At 45.1% G+C, this 13,629-nt stretch overlaps 2 protein-coding genes, 1 long non-coding RNA gene and 1 pseudogene across 4 annotated transcripts in view; all 4 read right to left on the reverse strand.

Moving 5' to 3' along the window:
- Positions 1-2,703, reverse strand: part of LOC311137494 (serine/threonine-protein phosphatase 6 regulatory ankyrin repeat subunit A-like) — a 32,078-nt pseudogene extending 29,375 nt beyond the window's left edge. The window contains exons 1-3 of the transcript XR_014615452.1: positions 2,679-2,703; positions 711-874; positions 393-583 (exon numbers count right to left, since the gene is read on the reverse strand). The product of XR_014615452.1 is annotated as a serine/threonine-protein phosphatase 6 regulatory ankyrin repeat subunit A-like (transcript). The remainder of the gene's footprint in view (positions 1-392; positions 584-710; positions 875-2,678) is intronic.
- Positions 2,704-2,707: 4 nt separating this feature from the next.
- Positions 2,708-5,206, reverse strand: LOC311137296 (2-hydroxyacyl-CoA lyase 1-like). Its single transcript, XM_084171725.1, has 4 exons — positions 5,096-5,206; positions 4,684-4,796; positions 3,751-3,886; positions 2,708-2,796 (listed from the first exon to the last, which is right to left on the reverse strand). The coding sequence occupies exons 1-4, from the start codon at positions 5,110-5,112 to the stop codon at positions 2,730-2,732; spliced, it is 333 nt and encodes a 110-aa protein (XP_084027851.1). The 5' UTR covers positions 5,113-5,206; the 3' UTR covers positions 2,708-2,729.
- Positions 5,207-5,331: 125 nt separating this feature from the next.
- On the reverse strand, positions 5,332-6,216 carry LOC311137303. The gene is made up of 3 exons (XR_014613938.1): positions 5,853-6,216; positions 5,621-5,693; positions 5,332-5,432 (listed from the first exon to the last, which is right to left on the reverse strand). It is a non-coding gene; the product is annotated as an uncharacterized lncRNA (long non-coding RNA).
- Positions 6,217-8,826: 2,610 nt separating this feature from the next.
- Positions 8,827-10,011, reverse strand: LOC311137297 (uncharacterized protein). Its single transcript, XM_084171726.1, has 3 exons — positions 9,954-10,011; positions 9,524-9,611; positions 8,827-9,071 (listed from the first exon to the last, which is right to left on the reverse strand). The coding sequence occupies exons 1-3, from the start codon at positions 9,981-9,983 to the stop codon at positions 8,887-8,889; spliced, it is 303 nt and encodes a 100-aa protein (XP_084027852.1). The 5' UTR covers positions 9,984-10,011; the 3' UTR covers positions 8,827-8,886.
- Between the last annotated feature and the right edge of the window lie 3,618 nt (positions 10,012-13,629).

Genomic DNA, 13,629 nt, shown 5'->3' on the forward strand with positions numbered 1-13,629 from the left:
CTATTCGCGCATAGAGCAGATTTGGTGATTGCGGTGCATCAAAAGATAGTCCATCTATTAAACTGTCTATATCTCCTCCAACTAAGTCAGCAAAACAATACCATATAATCAATAGTTAACACTCCCGCTATGGATAAAGTATATCTACATTAAAATAAAGGTGATAAAACATTTTATGGAGAGAAAATCACCCTTCTTTTTGGTTTTGACGGTTATTTTATTTTCATGGCGTTCTTCATCCAAAACCGTCAATGTCACGGTTATCCAATTACGGTCACAGCCCTACATACAACCATTGTAAGTAATCGGATGCACAGTAAGCTCAACGTGGGGATAGGACAGGTATAAAGTGTAGACTACAGTGTGTAATCATGTCCATGCTAATTGCTAACCTCCTGGTGTCCACTGAAGGCTGCATGGTGCAGCGCCGTGCGCCCGGCCCGGTCTGACACGTTCACGTTGCTGAGGAGAGGGACCAGGGCCTCGGCACAGCGGACTGCCTTATTGGCCACAGCGATGTGGAGCGGCGTTTGCCAGTTCTTGTCCCTGGCGTAGAGTGTTTCAATAACACCTGGACAGCCTCCTACAGGAACACAGTTCGAATCATGTTCAACTTTGTTTAAAGTGCATTTAAAAATCACAACACACTTAACAGTCAAACACATATGCACAGGAGTGTGTGTGAGGGCTGACAGTATAAGTACACATACCTCACTGCAGGAAGCCACGGCCCGGTGCAGAGGAGTGAGCCACTTGTTGTCTTTGGCATTTACTCTGGCTCCTGGGACACAGACAGAAAAACAGGTGACAGACCGACAGGGGGACAGACCGACAAGGGGACAGACCGACAGGGGACAGACTGACAGGGGACAGACTGACAGGGGACAGACCGACAGGGGACAGAGACTATAGGGTTAGTTAGGCCACTGGGGTTGATGAGGCAACATCCTTTAAAATTGCTGGAGTACAGAAAGGATATGTCCAAAACAACACCCTATTACCTTTATAGCTCACTACTTCTGACCAGGGCCCAGGTCAAAAGTAGTGCACTATGTAGGGAATAGGGTGCCTGCAGTATGTAGCCTAGTTGCAGTATGTAGCCTAGTTACAGTATGTAGCCTAGTTGCAGTATGTAGCCTAGTTGCAGTATGTAGCCTAGTTGCAGTATGTAGCCTAGTTGCAGGATGTAGCCTAGTTGCAGTATGTAGCCTAGTTGCAGTATGTAGCCTAGTTGCAGGATGTAGCCTAGTTGCAGTATGTAGCCTAGTTGCAGTATGTAGCCTAGTTGCAGGATGTAGCCTAGTTGCAGTATGTAGCCTAGTTGCAGGATGTAGCCTAGTTGCAGGATGTAGCCTAGTTGCAGTATGTAGCCTAGTTGCAGTATGTAGCCTAGTTGCAGTATGTAGCCTAGTTGCAGTATGTAGCCTAGTTGCAGTATGTAGCCTAGTTGCCGTATGTAGCCTAGTTGCAGTATGTAGCCTAGTTGCAGTATGTAGCCTAGTTGCAGGATGTAGCCTAGTTGCAGGATGTAGCCTAGTTGCAGTATGTAGCCTAGTTGCAGTATGTAGCCTAGTTGCAGTATGTAGCCTAGTTGCAGTATGTAGCCTAGTTGCAGTATGTAGCCTAGTTGCAGTATGTAGCCTAGTTGCAGTATGTAGCCTAGTTGCAGTATGTAGCCTAGTTACAGTATGTAGCCTAGTTGCAGTATGTAGCCTAGTTGCAGTATGTAGCCTAGTTGCAGTATGTAGCCTAGTTGCAGTATGTAGCCTAGTTGCAGTATGTAGCCTAGTTGCCGTATGTAGCCTAGTTGCAGTATGTAGCCTAGTTGCAGTATGTAGCCTAGTTGCAGTATGTAGCCTAGTTGCAGTATGTAGCCTAGTTGCAGTATGTAGCCTAGTTGCAGTATGTAGCCTAGTTGCCGTATGTAGCCTAGTTGCAGTATGTAGCCTAGTTGCAGTATGTAGCCTAGTTGCAGGATGTAGCCTAGTTGCAGGATGTAGCCTAGTTGCAGTATGTAGCCTAGTTACAGTATGTAGCCTAGTTGCAGTATGTAGCCTAGTTGCCGTATGTAGCCTAGTTGCAGTATGTAGCCTAGTTACAGTATGTAGCCTAGTTACAGTATGTAGCCTAGTTACAGTATGTAGCCTAGTTACAGTATGTAGCCTAGTTGCAGTATGTAGCCTAGTTGCAGTATAGGCTAGTTAGAGCCATAAATATTCAGCTGCCAGCTGAATTATCCAAGCCATAAGAATGTATTGCTAAACTAGTACGATTTAAAATCAAATGTATTCCTGTATCCATACTAGCTGAATATGAAATGGCTATAACACTTCTTTGCTCTTCCCTACAGGACAATGAGAAGCGGACACCGTTGCAGGCAGCTGCCTATCTGTTGGACCTGTAGCCGAAAGGTGGCCGGTTCGAATCCCAGGCCGGGTGCTGGAAAAATAGGAGGGAATTGACCGGACGGGATCATACATGCCTATGACAAGACTCAGAATATATCTGTACCATAATGTCTTCTACCTGTTGGATTTAAGAGCAATACTACATCTGTACCATAATGTATTCTACCTGTTGGATTTAAGTCAAGTTATTTCACAGATGACAAAGAGTCAGTAATACAGACACACAGGCAGAATCTAATTTGCTTAGGTCACAGGTCACAGGTCACAGACGGACACTCCAACACACCTTTGTCATTGTTGCGTTAGCAACCATCTTCTCTTTCAACGTGGTCCACCATTCTGTATCAGCTGGATACTTCCAGCCATCTTTGTGAACGTACTCCAGGAGCTGAACGTAAAGATGAGGAGTAGAAACGAAACAAACTGAATCGAGTACAGATGTAGGATCTTAATTTGATCACCTTGTTGCAGGAGAACTTTCCTGCAATGCAGGACATTTAAAACGTGTAGTGTATTTGAGGTTTAAAAAGGCTTCTGAAGTTTGTACTCTTAGAAATGTCAGACTTCATTTTCCCTATCGACCCTTACATAAATGTCCATTAATTATAATCCATATAATAATTCACATAGCTGTACTGCAGGACAATCAATGCTTGTTTCTTTAAAAAATAATATTGTTGAGTCTGGCACCAAGGAGGACCACAACATCAGACTGGAGCAGAGCTCTGCAGTCCCCACCAAGACCATAGAACCAGGAGGATAGGAAGAGGAGGAGGAGGAGGAAGAGGAGAAGGAGGATAGAAAGAGAGGAGGAGGAGGAAGAGAGGAGGAGGAGGAGGATAGGAAGAGAGGAGGAGGAGGAGGAGGAGGAGGAGGAGGAGGAGGAGGATAGGAAGAGAGGAGGAGGAGGAGGAGGATAGGAAGAGAGGAGGATGATAGGAAGAGAGGAGGAGGAGGAGGATAGGAAGAGAGGAGGATAGGAAGAGAGGAGGAGGATAGGAAGAGAGGATGAGGAAGAGGAGGATAGGAAGAGAGGAGGAGGAGGATAGGAAGAGAGGAGGAGGAGGAGGATAGAAAGAGAGGAGGAGGAGAGCAGGGAAAATAACACAATCAGATAGAACAAAACAAAATGTAATGAAAAGAGGCTAGTTATAGGAGTAGTGTAGTTGTTTGATTGACACCAGTTTACATTGACATGACCTGGCCAGGAGAGACTAGTTATAGATAGGGATTTCAGGAATTTCCTGGTCTGTTCAAATGGTCAGGGAAATTATTGGTCCTACTTATACAGTCAATGGTCTGTACATGAATATGATGCCAGCTGAGAGAAGGAGAGGCTGACCTGGAGCGGGCAGCAGCAACACAGTTGGGGTGATCGTCAGGCAGCACCCCTTTACCCATGGGGGTGGGCAGGAAGGGCAGGTCACACCCCTCCACCAGCTCCCTCAGAGCCCCCTCTGCTCTTCCATGGGCTGCACCTGCAGAGGGACACAGACAGAGGGCACTGCCACATGGATTTCAACAGACTGGCCTTCACAACTGGGATGCATTCAGCTGAGCAAAACGTTGTGCAACGTTCAGATAGAAATATAGCATGTAGAACGAACGTGCCTCTCGGACAGGTACAATGAGAAATCATGTCAACAACATTTGTCGACTGAACGTGGCCCTGTTTTCGACTGAACCGTGGTACATTTACATTTTATTCATTTAGCAGACGCTCTTATCCAGAGCGACTTACATGAGCAATTAGGGTTAAGTGCCTTACTCAAGGGCACATCAACAGATTTTTCACCTAGTCGGCTCGGGGATTAGAACCAGCGACCATTCGGTTACTGGCACAACGCTCTTAACCACTAAGCTACCTGCCGCCCCGGCTGTGGTACAGTGCTATATGTGTTACAGTGCGTCTCAGCTGGCTATTGATCTCTCCTGGACAGACGCACGTAACATAACTGGAAGTAGCGTCTGTCAACAGAATGGGATGTGACAACTTTGTTCCGGTACGCTGATTTTTCACCACTAATCATTTGGACAAATCACGATTTCGCAGGTACTCGCATCTTTTCAATTTCAGAACGGGAGGGGACATTTGGCCCATAAATTTGCCTGAAACTTGCAGAGTTTCCGTTTAGGGGGGTGGAAACTTCGCAAGTGGCGTTAGTATCGTTCTCTTAACATCTCCCCAGACCTTAACCAAGTATCTGACGCAATTATGCAAGATTTTAGTTCTGTTTCCCCCAGATTATCTGGCTATTAAAAAAGCAATGCCTACCTTTGCCAATGATGAGTAAAGGCCGTTTGGCTCCTTTCAGGACCGCCAGTGCTTCTGTGATCGCCATATGGTCAGCCATACTCACAGGAGGAGGTGGACTACAGGGCACCTCTCTGACAAAGGAAATAATAAATAATAGGTCAAACATTAAACATGTTACCTAGCAACTTTATTGCATATGTAAATAAATCATGAAGGTCTATCGAGGCTTATTGCTATTCTCTGATGAGAATATTTTGATATAGTGCTATATTTTCTAAGTAATTTAATTTCTGGTTCACTTCAGACGTTAAAAGGTATAACAAAATAAAATAAAAATGACTACGGTGATGTGAATTCAGAGGTATACATATTCAACTGTAACACATTAGTATACATTTTAAATGGATGAAAGACAGTGATGGCCACTAACCTGGCCTGCTGTTCCATTTAGCATTGACCATGTCCCCAGATATGTCTACGTATACAGAACCTGGACGTCCATACATGCTAGTGCGTGCTGCCTTAGACAGACCAAACACCCTTCCATTCAGATCAATTAAGGCTGTGCTGTGCTTCAGTTAAGGTACCTTGCTAAGCTGGAAAATTAGAGGTCAGAAAACAGACAATTGCAGGTGATACCAAATGATATGAAGAGGACTACACAGAGGGAGTCAGAGTAGACTGTATACCTTCTCTACCACTGAGGAGATCATATCCAGACTGCTAGACCTAGCAGAGAACTTACTGTACAATATGCATGCCTCCACCTGACAGAGAAAGAGGACCACAAATAACAAATTATTTCCTCTTTCAGCAATTAAACTGCTAGGGCCAGTTTCCCAGACAGAGATTCTCTATTGAGTTTGCTTTTTAGGCCATGACTAGGCTTAATCTGTGTCCCGGGAAACCACCCCCTAATGTTCAAAAGTCAGAAATATCATGGTTGAATCGGTACCTGTGGAAACTCTTGAAACGCCCCAGTGGTCTCTTGGTTTTGATCGGAGGAGCCTCCAATAACAATCACAGGCCTACAGAGAGAGAGGTATCACACAATGACATCAACTGACAATCTGAGATAGTTTGGAGTCCTCATATCATTTTTTGCAGTGTGCGGATAGCATCCCTTCTTTTGAAAGGACCACTGAACATGAGTAGTAGGGTCTTCTGTTTGTGGAGTTCTAGCATACCAGCAGTTCATGTTAGCGTTGGCCATTCCACCAAGTGCATGGATGAGTCCCGGTCCAGACACAACCAGACACGCACCTGGATTGGAGAGGAACAGACAGACAGAGGGAAAGACAGGAAGACAGGCAGACAGATACACAAAGGGTCAGACAGACAGGCAGACATAATTAGCAATGCAAAAAAGCTATGAAACTGACCCTCACACACTACAGGCTCCTGTAGTCTATGTAAGGGTAGTTAATATCACATGATTTGGGGAGAGCTGGTTTAGTAATAAAAAGGTGGCTTATGGCTTGTTCATTGCGCATTCCCACATACTTGATTCCTGAGGCTTGAGCTGCCATAGCTACTTCAATGACTGGAACACCAACTATTCCAAACATATATTCTACATTCTGTAGAGAGATACATGTAGATACAGTATATTTACATTTTTTAAACATTTTTAGTCATTTAGCAGATGCTCTTATCCAGAGCGACTTACAGTTAGTGAGTGCATACATTTTCATACTGAATTGTATATGAATTGTTACAATGTAGTTTAGATTTTCTTTGCATTGACACACACATTGGCATGCATCAACAAGGGTGTTAACATATACTATTCCACATAAACATCTAAATGTTTTTCTACAACAATATTAATAGTTAGCTATACCAGTGCAATGACCTATGGCACACTTTCACAACTCGTTGTGCTACATTCTCACTGCCAAGGACATGATCAGCGACTAATATATTCTTAGCAACACGGTTACACAGTATAACACTGTTTTATATAAATTGCACACACTTCACCTGAGCTTTTAGTGCCTCTGCAATGAGCTGAACCCCAGTCACATCTTCCATTATTATTGTCGAGAAATCTGTTCAAAGTGCAAACGAGGTCAGCAATGATTTCTTGGACTTGTTGTTCAGTAGCTTATACATTTTTTTATTTTATTTTTTATTTCACCGTTATTTAAGCAGGTAAGCCAGTTGAGAACAAGTTCTCATTTACAACTGCGACCTGGCCAAGATAAAGCAAAGCAGTGCGATAAAAACAGCAACACAGAGTTACATATGGGGTAAAAAAACATAAAGTCAAAAAAAATACAACAGAAAATATATATACAGTGTGTGCAAATGTATATATATATAGTTATGGAGGTAAGGCAATAAATAGGCTATAGTGCAAAATAATTACAATTAGTATTAACACTGGAATACTAGATGTGCAAGAGATTATGTGCAAATAGAGATACTGGGGTGCAAAAGAGCTAAATAAATAACAATATAGGGATGAGGTAGTTGGGTGGGCTAATTTCAGATGGGCTGTGTACAGGTGCAGTGATCGGTAAGGTGCTCTGACAACTGATGCTTAAAGTTAGTGAGGGAGATAAGAGTCTCCAGCTTCAGAGATTTTTGCAATTCGTTCCAGTCATTGGCAGCAGAGAACTGGAAGGAATGGCGGCCAAAGGAGGTGTTGGCTTTAGGGATGACCAGTGAGATATACCTGCTGGAGCGCAGACTACGGGTGGGTGCGGCTATGGTGACCAATGAGCTAAGATAAGGCGGGCATTTGCCTAGCAGTGATTTATAGATGGCCTGGAGCCAGTGGGTTTGATGACGAACATGTAGTTAGGACCAGCCAACAAGAGCGTACAGGTCACAGTGGTGGGTAGTGTATGGGGCTTTGGAGACAAAACGGATGGCACTGTGATAGACTACATCCAATTTGCTGAGTAGAGTGTTGGAGGCTATTTTGTAAATTACATCGCCGAAGTCAAGGATCGGTAGGATAGTCAGTTTTACGAGGGCATGTTTGGCAGCATGAGTGAAGGAGGCTTTGTTGCATAATAGGAAACCGATTCTAGATTTAACTTTGGATTGGAGATTCTTAATGTGAGTCTGGAAGGAGAGTTTACAGTCTAACCAGACACCTAGGTATTTGTAGTTGTCCACATACTCTAGGTCAGACCCGCCGAGAGTAGTGATTCTAGTCGGGTGGGCGGGTGCCAGCAGCGTTCGATTGAAGAGCATGCATTTAGTTTTACTAGTGTTTAAGAGCAGTTGGAGGCTCCTGAAGGAGTGTTGTATGGCATTGAAGCTCGTTTGGAGGTTTGTTAACACAAACACATCTAAATCATGTTTATATCTCTTGCAAATCATTCGTTTTTGTCTGCTTTCCAGCATGCATTACATGAGTAGCTACAAGCGATAGATATTTTGATAGCCACTTACTCCACAAAGTTACAATTTGAGTGACAGGACTTCTTCTGGCACTACTGCTCCTGTCAAAAGTATTACACATTAATACCACTTCCGGGTTCACGGCCAATCACATGAGCCGTGCTTCTTCTTCGTCTTCTTTTTCTTCTTCAGTGGGGTTTATAGGCAGTTGGCATCCAACGTTATGGTTCATTACTGCCCCCTACTGTACAAAAAGTGTGGACATGAGCCGTGCAATAGCAGACATGAATATTTAATAAACTAGTAGCATTTTTCTTTTTTCCTTTGCAAGAAATACATAATAAGCCCTCATTATGTGTTTATAACTGCACTTAACTTAACACTTAACTCACTTAAGTCATTATGAGTGTATGACAGTATGAAAAAAAAAATGTATGCACTCACTAACTGTAAGTCGCTCTGGATAAGAGCTTCTGCTAAATGACTAAAATGTAAAATGTAAATGACTTGAGTGTATGCATTATAGATATAGGCTTCATAGAAAGTGTTACAAATGTTCTCCTGTCATCTTATAGGAGATCCATTCATGGATTTAGTTATGGCTTGAGAATGTGACTGGTCTACGGAGTTCTCCTTTATGTCTGTCTTTATATGTGACAACAACTTTTCTGTATTATGTGTATTTCCACAATCAATAATCATAAACGGTACTTCACTATGAATACTTTTGACTATGTGGTTTGAAGTACTTTACCGTTATCTTGCACATACATGAAGACTACTATAGACAGAAATCAATGCAGTAATGTTTTATTAAATAAAGGCTCTGATTAAAATATCATATTAATAAAATCAGGCATTTGGCTAATTCTTCTTCCCAGAAGCTCCTCTGAATGGTTTGGAGATGGCTCTGGAGAGAGCGTGTAACACCCTGACTATGAGTGGGCGTTTACGGGACTGGGACTCCTGGGGAGCAGGGGCCGGTGTGGTTGTCAGGTCCTCCTTGGGTGGGGAAGTGGATGGAGCCTCTGGAACCTCACACTCAGCATCTGTCATAAGAACATTTCATAATCAGAAAATGAATGTGTGTGTTTGTGTCTGTCCGTCTGCCTGCCTGCCTGTCCGTCTGCCTGCCTGCCTGTACGTCTGCCTGCCTGCCTGCCTGCCTGCCTGCCTGCCTGCCTGCCTGCCTGTCTGTCTGTCTGTCTGTCTGTCTGTCTGTCTGTCTGTCTGTCTGTCTGTCTGTCTGTCTGTCTGCCTGCCTGCCTGTCTGTCTGTCTGTCTGTCTGTCTGCCTGCCAGCCTGTCCGTCTGCCTGCCTGCCTGCCCGTCTGCCTGTCCGTCTGCCTTTCCGTCTGTCTGCCTGCCTGTCCGTCTGCCTGTCCATCTGCCTGTCTGTCTGCATGTCTGTCCGTCGGTCTGCCTGTATCTGTTGTCACTGTTTTAACAAGCTTGTCATAGGGTGATACATCAATATGACATTATCGATGCTTATCACTTACCCTGTGAAATATGAGTCTCTCTGAGACGTTTGGTAGGCAGCGCATCCTGTTCCGGGTGTCTCTTCGGTTCCCCTTTTGTCTTGAACAGCTGTTGACAAAACACATCAGGACAACTGAGCCTGTGTAAAATACAGAGTGTGCATCCTAAAAGGCAACCTATTCGCTACGTAAGGCACTACTTTTGACAAGGGCCCAGAGAGCTCTGGTAAAAAGTAGTGTACAATATAGGGAATAGGGTGCCATTTGGGACATAGCCATTGACTCTCTCCCATGTGTATTAGGATTGCATTACAGCGTCCTCACTCAACCTCCTAAAGACAATGACAACAGTATTGTTCTAATGCTGAGAGACAATAGGGGTGTAGTGAATCTGTAGGGTAAATTTCAGCCCTGCCTTACAGAGGTAATCTCAAAACACAGAGCACCCTACCTTAATCATGATCTTTGGAAACTTATGCATTTTCGGTAGGAAACGCCACTTCCTGTTCTTCTTAGTCTCTTCCCCTCTGGCAGAGGGAAGGCGGGCCATGCCGTCAGCCTTTACATCAGCCGGGCTAAGGCTCCTGGCAGGGAATTCCTCAGTAGCATTAAGGTCAGCTACAACACCATGAGTGATGTCACTTGTGGCATTGCTGGTGTCTGAGTGAGAAGAGCACGCTAGTGTGACCGACCTGTGTACAATAACTGGGAGAAGAGGACGCAGCCATTGAAGTCAGTCACTGCATCCCAAATGGCATTCTCTTCACTTTATAGTGCACTACTTTTGACCAGGGCCCATAGGGTCTGGTCAAAAGTAGTGCACTAAATATGGAAGAAGGTGCCATTTTGGACACAACCAGCGAATTTTACATCATAAAACGCAATGTATTGAGCATGTTACAATTAAGTCCTATGCAGATGAAAAGAGGTACTTTCACTTACCATCCTCCATTGCAGACTTGGACACATAAGTCAGGCTGTCCATCACCATGTCTGTCATCAACTTGATGACCTGATCCAAAACCATTTCAGCCGAGGGTGGCATAGGCCTTCCCATACACTGCCCCAGGAGTCTCCTAACAGAAGTCTGGGCAAAGTTGTAAATGAGCTCTGAGGCATCATCCTTTGACAGCTTCCTCAGGGCTGGTTTAGGCAGCGCTGGTTGAGAGAGGCTTCTGTGGCCAACCATGGATTGAAGCTGGCGGTTTATGGTTATCTCCTGAATGAGACCATGGACCTTTGCGATCAGGTTGCCAGACGCACCTTGAAGGGCTTCAACTGACAGGAGCCTATCCAGATTTTCTTCTGCTGAAGTCATCTCTGGGTCGTCCGTCTTCATTGTGTCCATTATAGTTTTCACTATGATATTGGTGTCAGATATGTTTATTTCTTGTTGGCTCACAAGCGTTGACCGTGAACCTGTCTCGTCCATTGCGATAGAGGTATGGGATTCTGTCCTTGTGATCTCATCGGCAGCGCTCATGTCAGGCAACTGGTCCAGGCTCTCCAGTACAGAGTCTAACATGTTAGTGGCTATCAGACACTCCTCACTTGCAATCTGCCCAACAGATGAACTCTCAGAGTTGGCCACTCTACACTTGATCACATTTAGGATCAAGCTGAGCGTCTTCTTTGCAGTTTTGCTAAAGCCTTCTTGGCTGACTGCCACTGTTACGTCTTTTAGAGCCACAAGAGGTTTGCAACTTTCACTCAATCCACTGCCGTGGAGAGGAGAGGCTCTCTTCAAACTGTTGTTACTCACAACTGACATACTCCTGGTGGGCAGAGTGACATCCTCACTGCATGTGTCAATTACATGGTGGTCTGTTGAAGAGCCACTCGAAGACACAAGGGCTTTAGACCTTTTAGCCAAACAGACTTTTGACAAAGGCTTCTCACTTCTCACAGACGGAGGGCGGCTCCTGTCCTCAACAAGAGCAGTGTCAGCGGACTTAGAGCGTCTGAGTGTCTCCACAGGGGTGGAGTCCAGCACATATTTGGCTGTGGTGACTGACACTGGTGGAAAAGAGAAAAATATGTTCAGTCTATCCTTTACTCTGTGGTACATGGTTTGAGCAGCATCCAATAAGTTGTCAAAGACAACTCTGGGTTTGAGCTGGGACTCCAGCGTTTTCTCTCCTAGTGGGAAGGAGTCTGCGTCGTCCACAGTGTACTGGGATACACTTTCAAGGTCTTGCATGATAATATTTACTATATCTTCGGCTGTAGAAACCGCATGGTGTGAGAAGGTGGTGCTAGGCATGCTCTGTAGCAAAGAATGGCTGGCTTTGCTAGCAGCTCTGAGAATGGTCTCACTCACAATGTGTTTGGCCTTAGCTCGGAACTCAGCACTGTGAAAGCTCTGGATGGAAATGTTAGAGGTTCTGCTGGCTGCACTAAGAGATCGCGTGAGTGTGGCAATCTCGGCTGACGTCACGTCACTCGAAATGGTGAGGTCCTCCAATTTCAAAATGATCGAGTCCAACTTCTGGTTGAAGTCGAAGGATGAATTTGACGTGCTCTCCCCAACGGAAGCGGAGCAGTCTTCCTTTGAAGTGTCCACCCTCAGCACCGAGATCACCTGTTTGATTACCCCTTTAGTGCAGGTGTCGAGGGTGAGCTGGTGGGCTGAGGCTGAGAACTTAGAAGGGGTCTTACTGTCGGTCTTCTGTACAGGAGATTCCTCCACAGTGGCCTCAGTTACAAGTAGTCCAGTTGCAGAGAGCTCGATTTGCACAGGAGTATTTTTTCCCTCAGTGAGATGGTGGGAGGTGAACAGCTTCCTTAGTTTGTCCAGGGTTTTGGTATAAATCATCTGGGAACCTGAACTCACTTCCACCCAGAACATTTTGCGACCTGATTTCGTACGCATGGAGACCTCAGATACCTCATGCAGGTCGGAAATAATTCCACCAAAGAGATCAGAGGATGCCTCCTCAATATTCTCTGAGGAAACATGGACAGATAGGATTTCCGACAGTTTCCCACAAGAGTCGGTTCTATCCAGCGCAGCAGTATATGTCACAGCTGCATCCTGAATGACCTGAATGATGCATTGCTCAGCTTTGACAATATACTCCTCCACTGGTTGACCATGGAGGATGTCAACTTTATCAGCAGGGAGCTCCTTCTGAATACTCACATTCTCCTCTGATGGACATGGGTTGTTGAAGACAATGCTCTCAGTGACCATCTTAGAGGAGGCGAGAGATGAGTCGAGAAGCAGAGATCTGTATATTGTCGAGGTGGACATCTCTGGGTGCTTTATCACAGCAGCCTCCTCCAAAATGTCCGACGGGCCCTGGAGGATGTCAGAGATATCCATGTCCTCAATGGTCTCTACCAGAGACGATAGTAGGTCTCTGGCTGCCAGGTTGGTAGGTCTCTGGTTCTCGAGCTCTGTTTTGATTGCTTGACAGGCAGTTGCCAGAGCAACAGCAGAGCGAGAACACAACTGCTTCAAGGTGGAGTCAGAAAAAGATGATGACAGATCTGTCATGGACATGGTGGAGAGTTGACTCTCAGAGACAAACGGGCTGAGTTTGACAGACACCTGTCTGACCAAGTCCCCAGCAAGAGCTCTCATATCTATTGCTCCACTAGCTGAGTTGTGGGAGCAGGCACTCTGTGGCCTTGACGGGTTCCTGTTATCCAAAAATCCTGTTATCCAGAAAACCTCAAGTACAAGATCCACAACATCGGATGACACTTCTGTCATTCTGTTGTCGGACAGAAATGTACTTGGATGAATGGTGCCTGCATTCACAGTCCAGTCGCAAATGGAGTTGTTGGACTGACTCTGGACTAGTGGAACTAGACAGGTTTCACTTGGACCTTGGCCAAAGAGCTCTGCCATTTTGAGCAGAACTGATCTTAAGACCTTCGACTTGGAAATGTTCAGCAGTGGGTCGTTGTTGGACAGTCTGGTGGATGGTCTGCTAGCCGATCTGTGAACCACTAGGCTTTGTATTTCTGCCGAAATGGCAGTTAGAAAATAGGTCAAGGGGCTGGTCGCTCTCCTCTCATTTCCTCCGTTGGCTTTAGCCTTGATGATGCTATCTATGATGATGACTATGACCTGTCCAGCCAGAGGACCCAAAATGGCCTCAAGCTCCCTCTCTAAATCA

This window comes from Coregonus lavaretus, assembly GCF_964263955.1.
Source record: "Coregonus lavaretus genome assembly, chromosome: 11".
Taxonomy (NCBI): domain Eukaryota; kingdom Metazoa; phylum Chordata; class Actinopteri; order Salmoniformes; family Salmonidae; genus Coregonus; species Coregonus lavaretus.

Coding starts and splice junctions, on each gene's coding strand:
- LOC311137297 (XM_084171726.1), bottom strand. CDS start 9,983: ATGCATAAGTTTCCAAAGATCATGATTAAG. Junction 9,612..9,953: donor TTCCAAAGATCATGATTAAG/GTAGGGTGCTCT, acceptor TTTTGTCAACAG/CTGTTCAAGACAAAAGGGGA. Junction 9,072..9,523: donor AGAGACTCATATTTCACAGG/GTAAGTGATAAG, acceptor TTCTTATGACAG/ATGCTGAGTGTGAGGTTCCA.
- LOC311137296 (XM_084171725.1), bottom strand. Junction 3,887..4,683: donor TTTACTCATCATTGGCAAAG/GTAGGCATTGCT, acceptor GTCCCTCTGCAG/GTGCAGCCCATGGAAGAGCA. Junction 2,797..3,750: donor GTTGCTGCTGCCCGCTCCAG/GTCAGCCTCTCC, acceptor CTTTACGTTCAG/CTCCTGGAGTACGTTCACAA.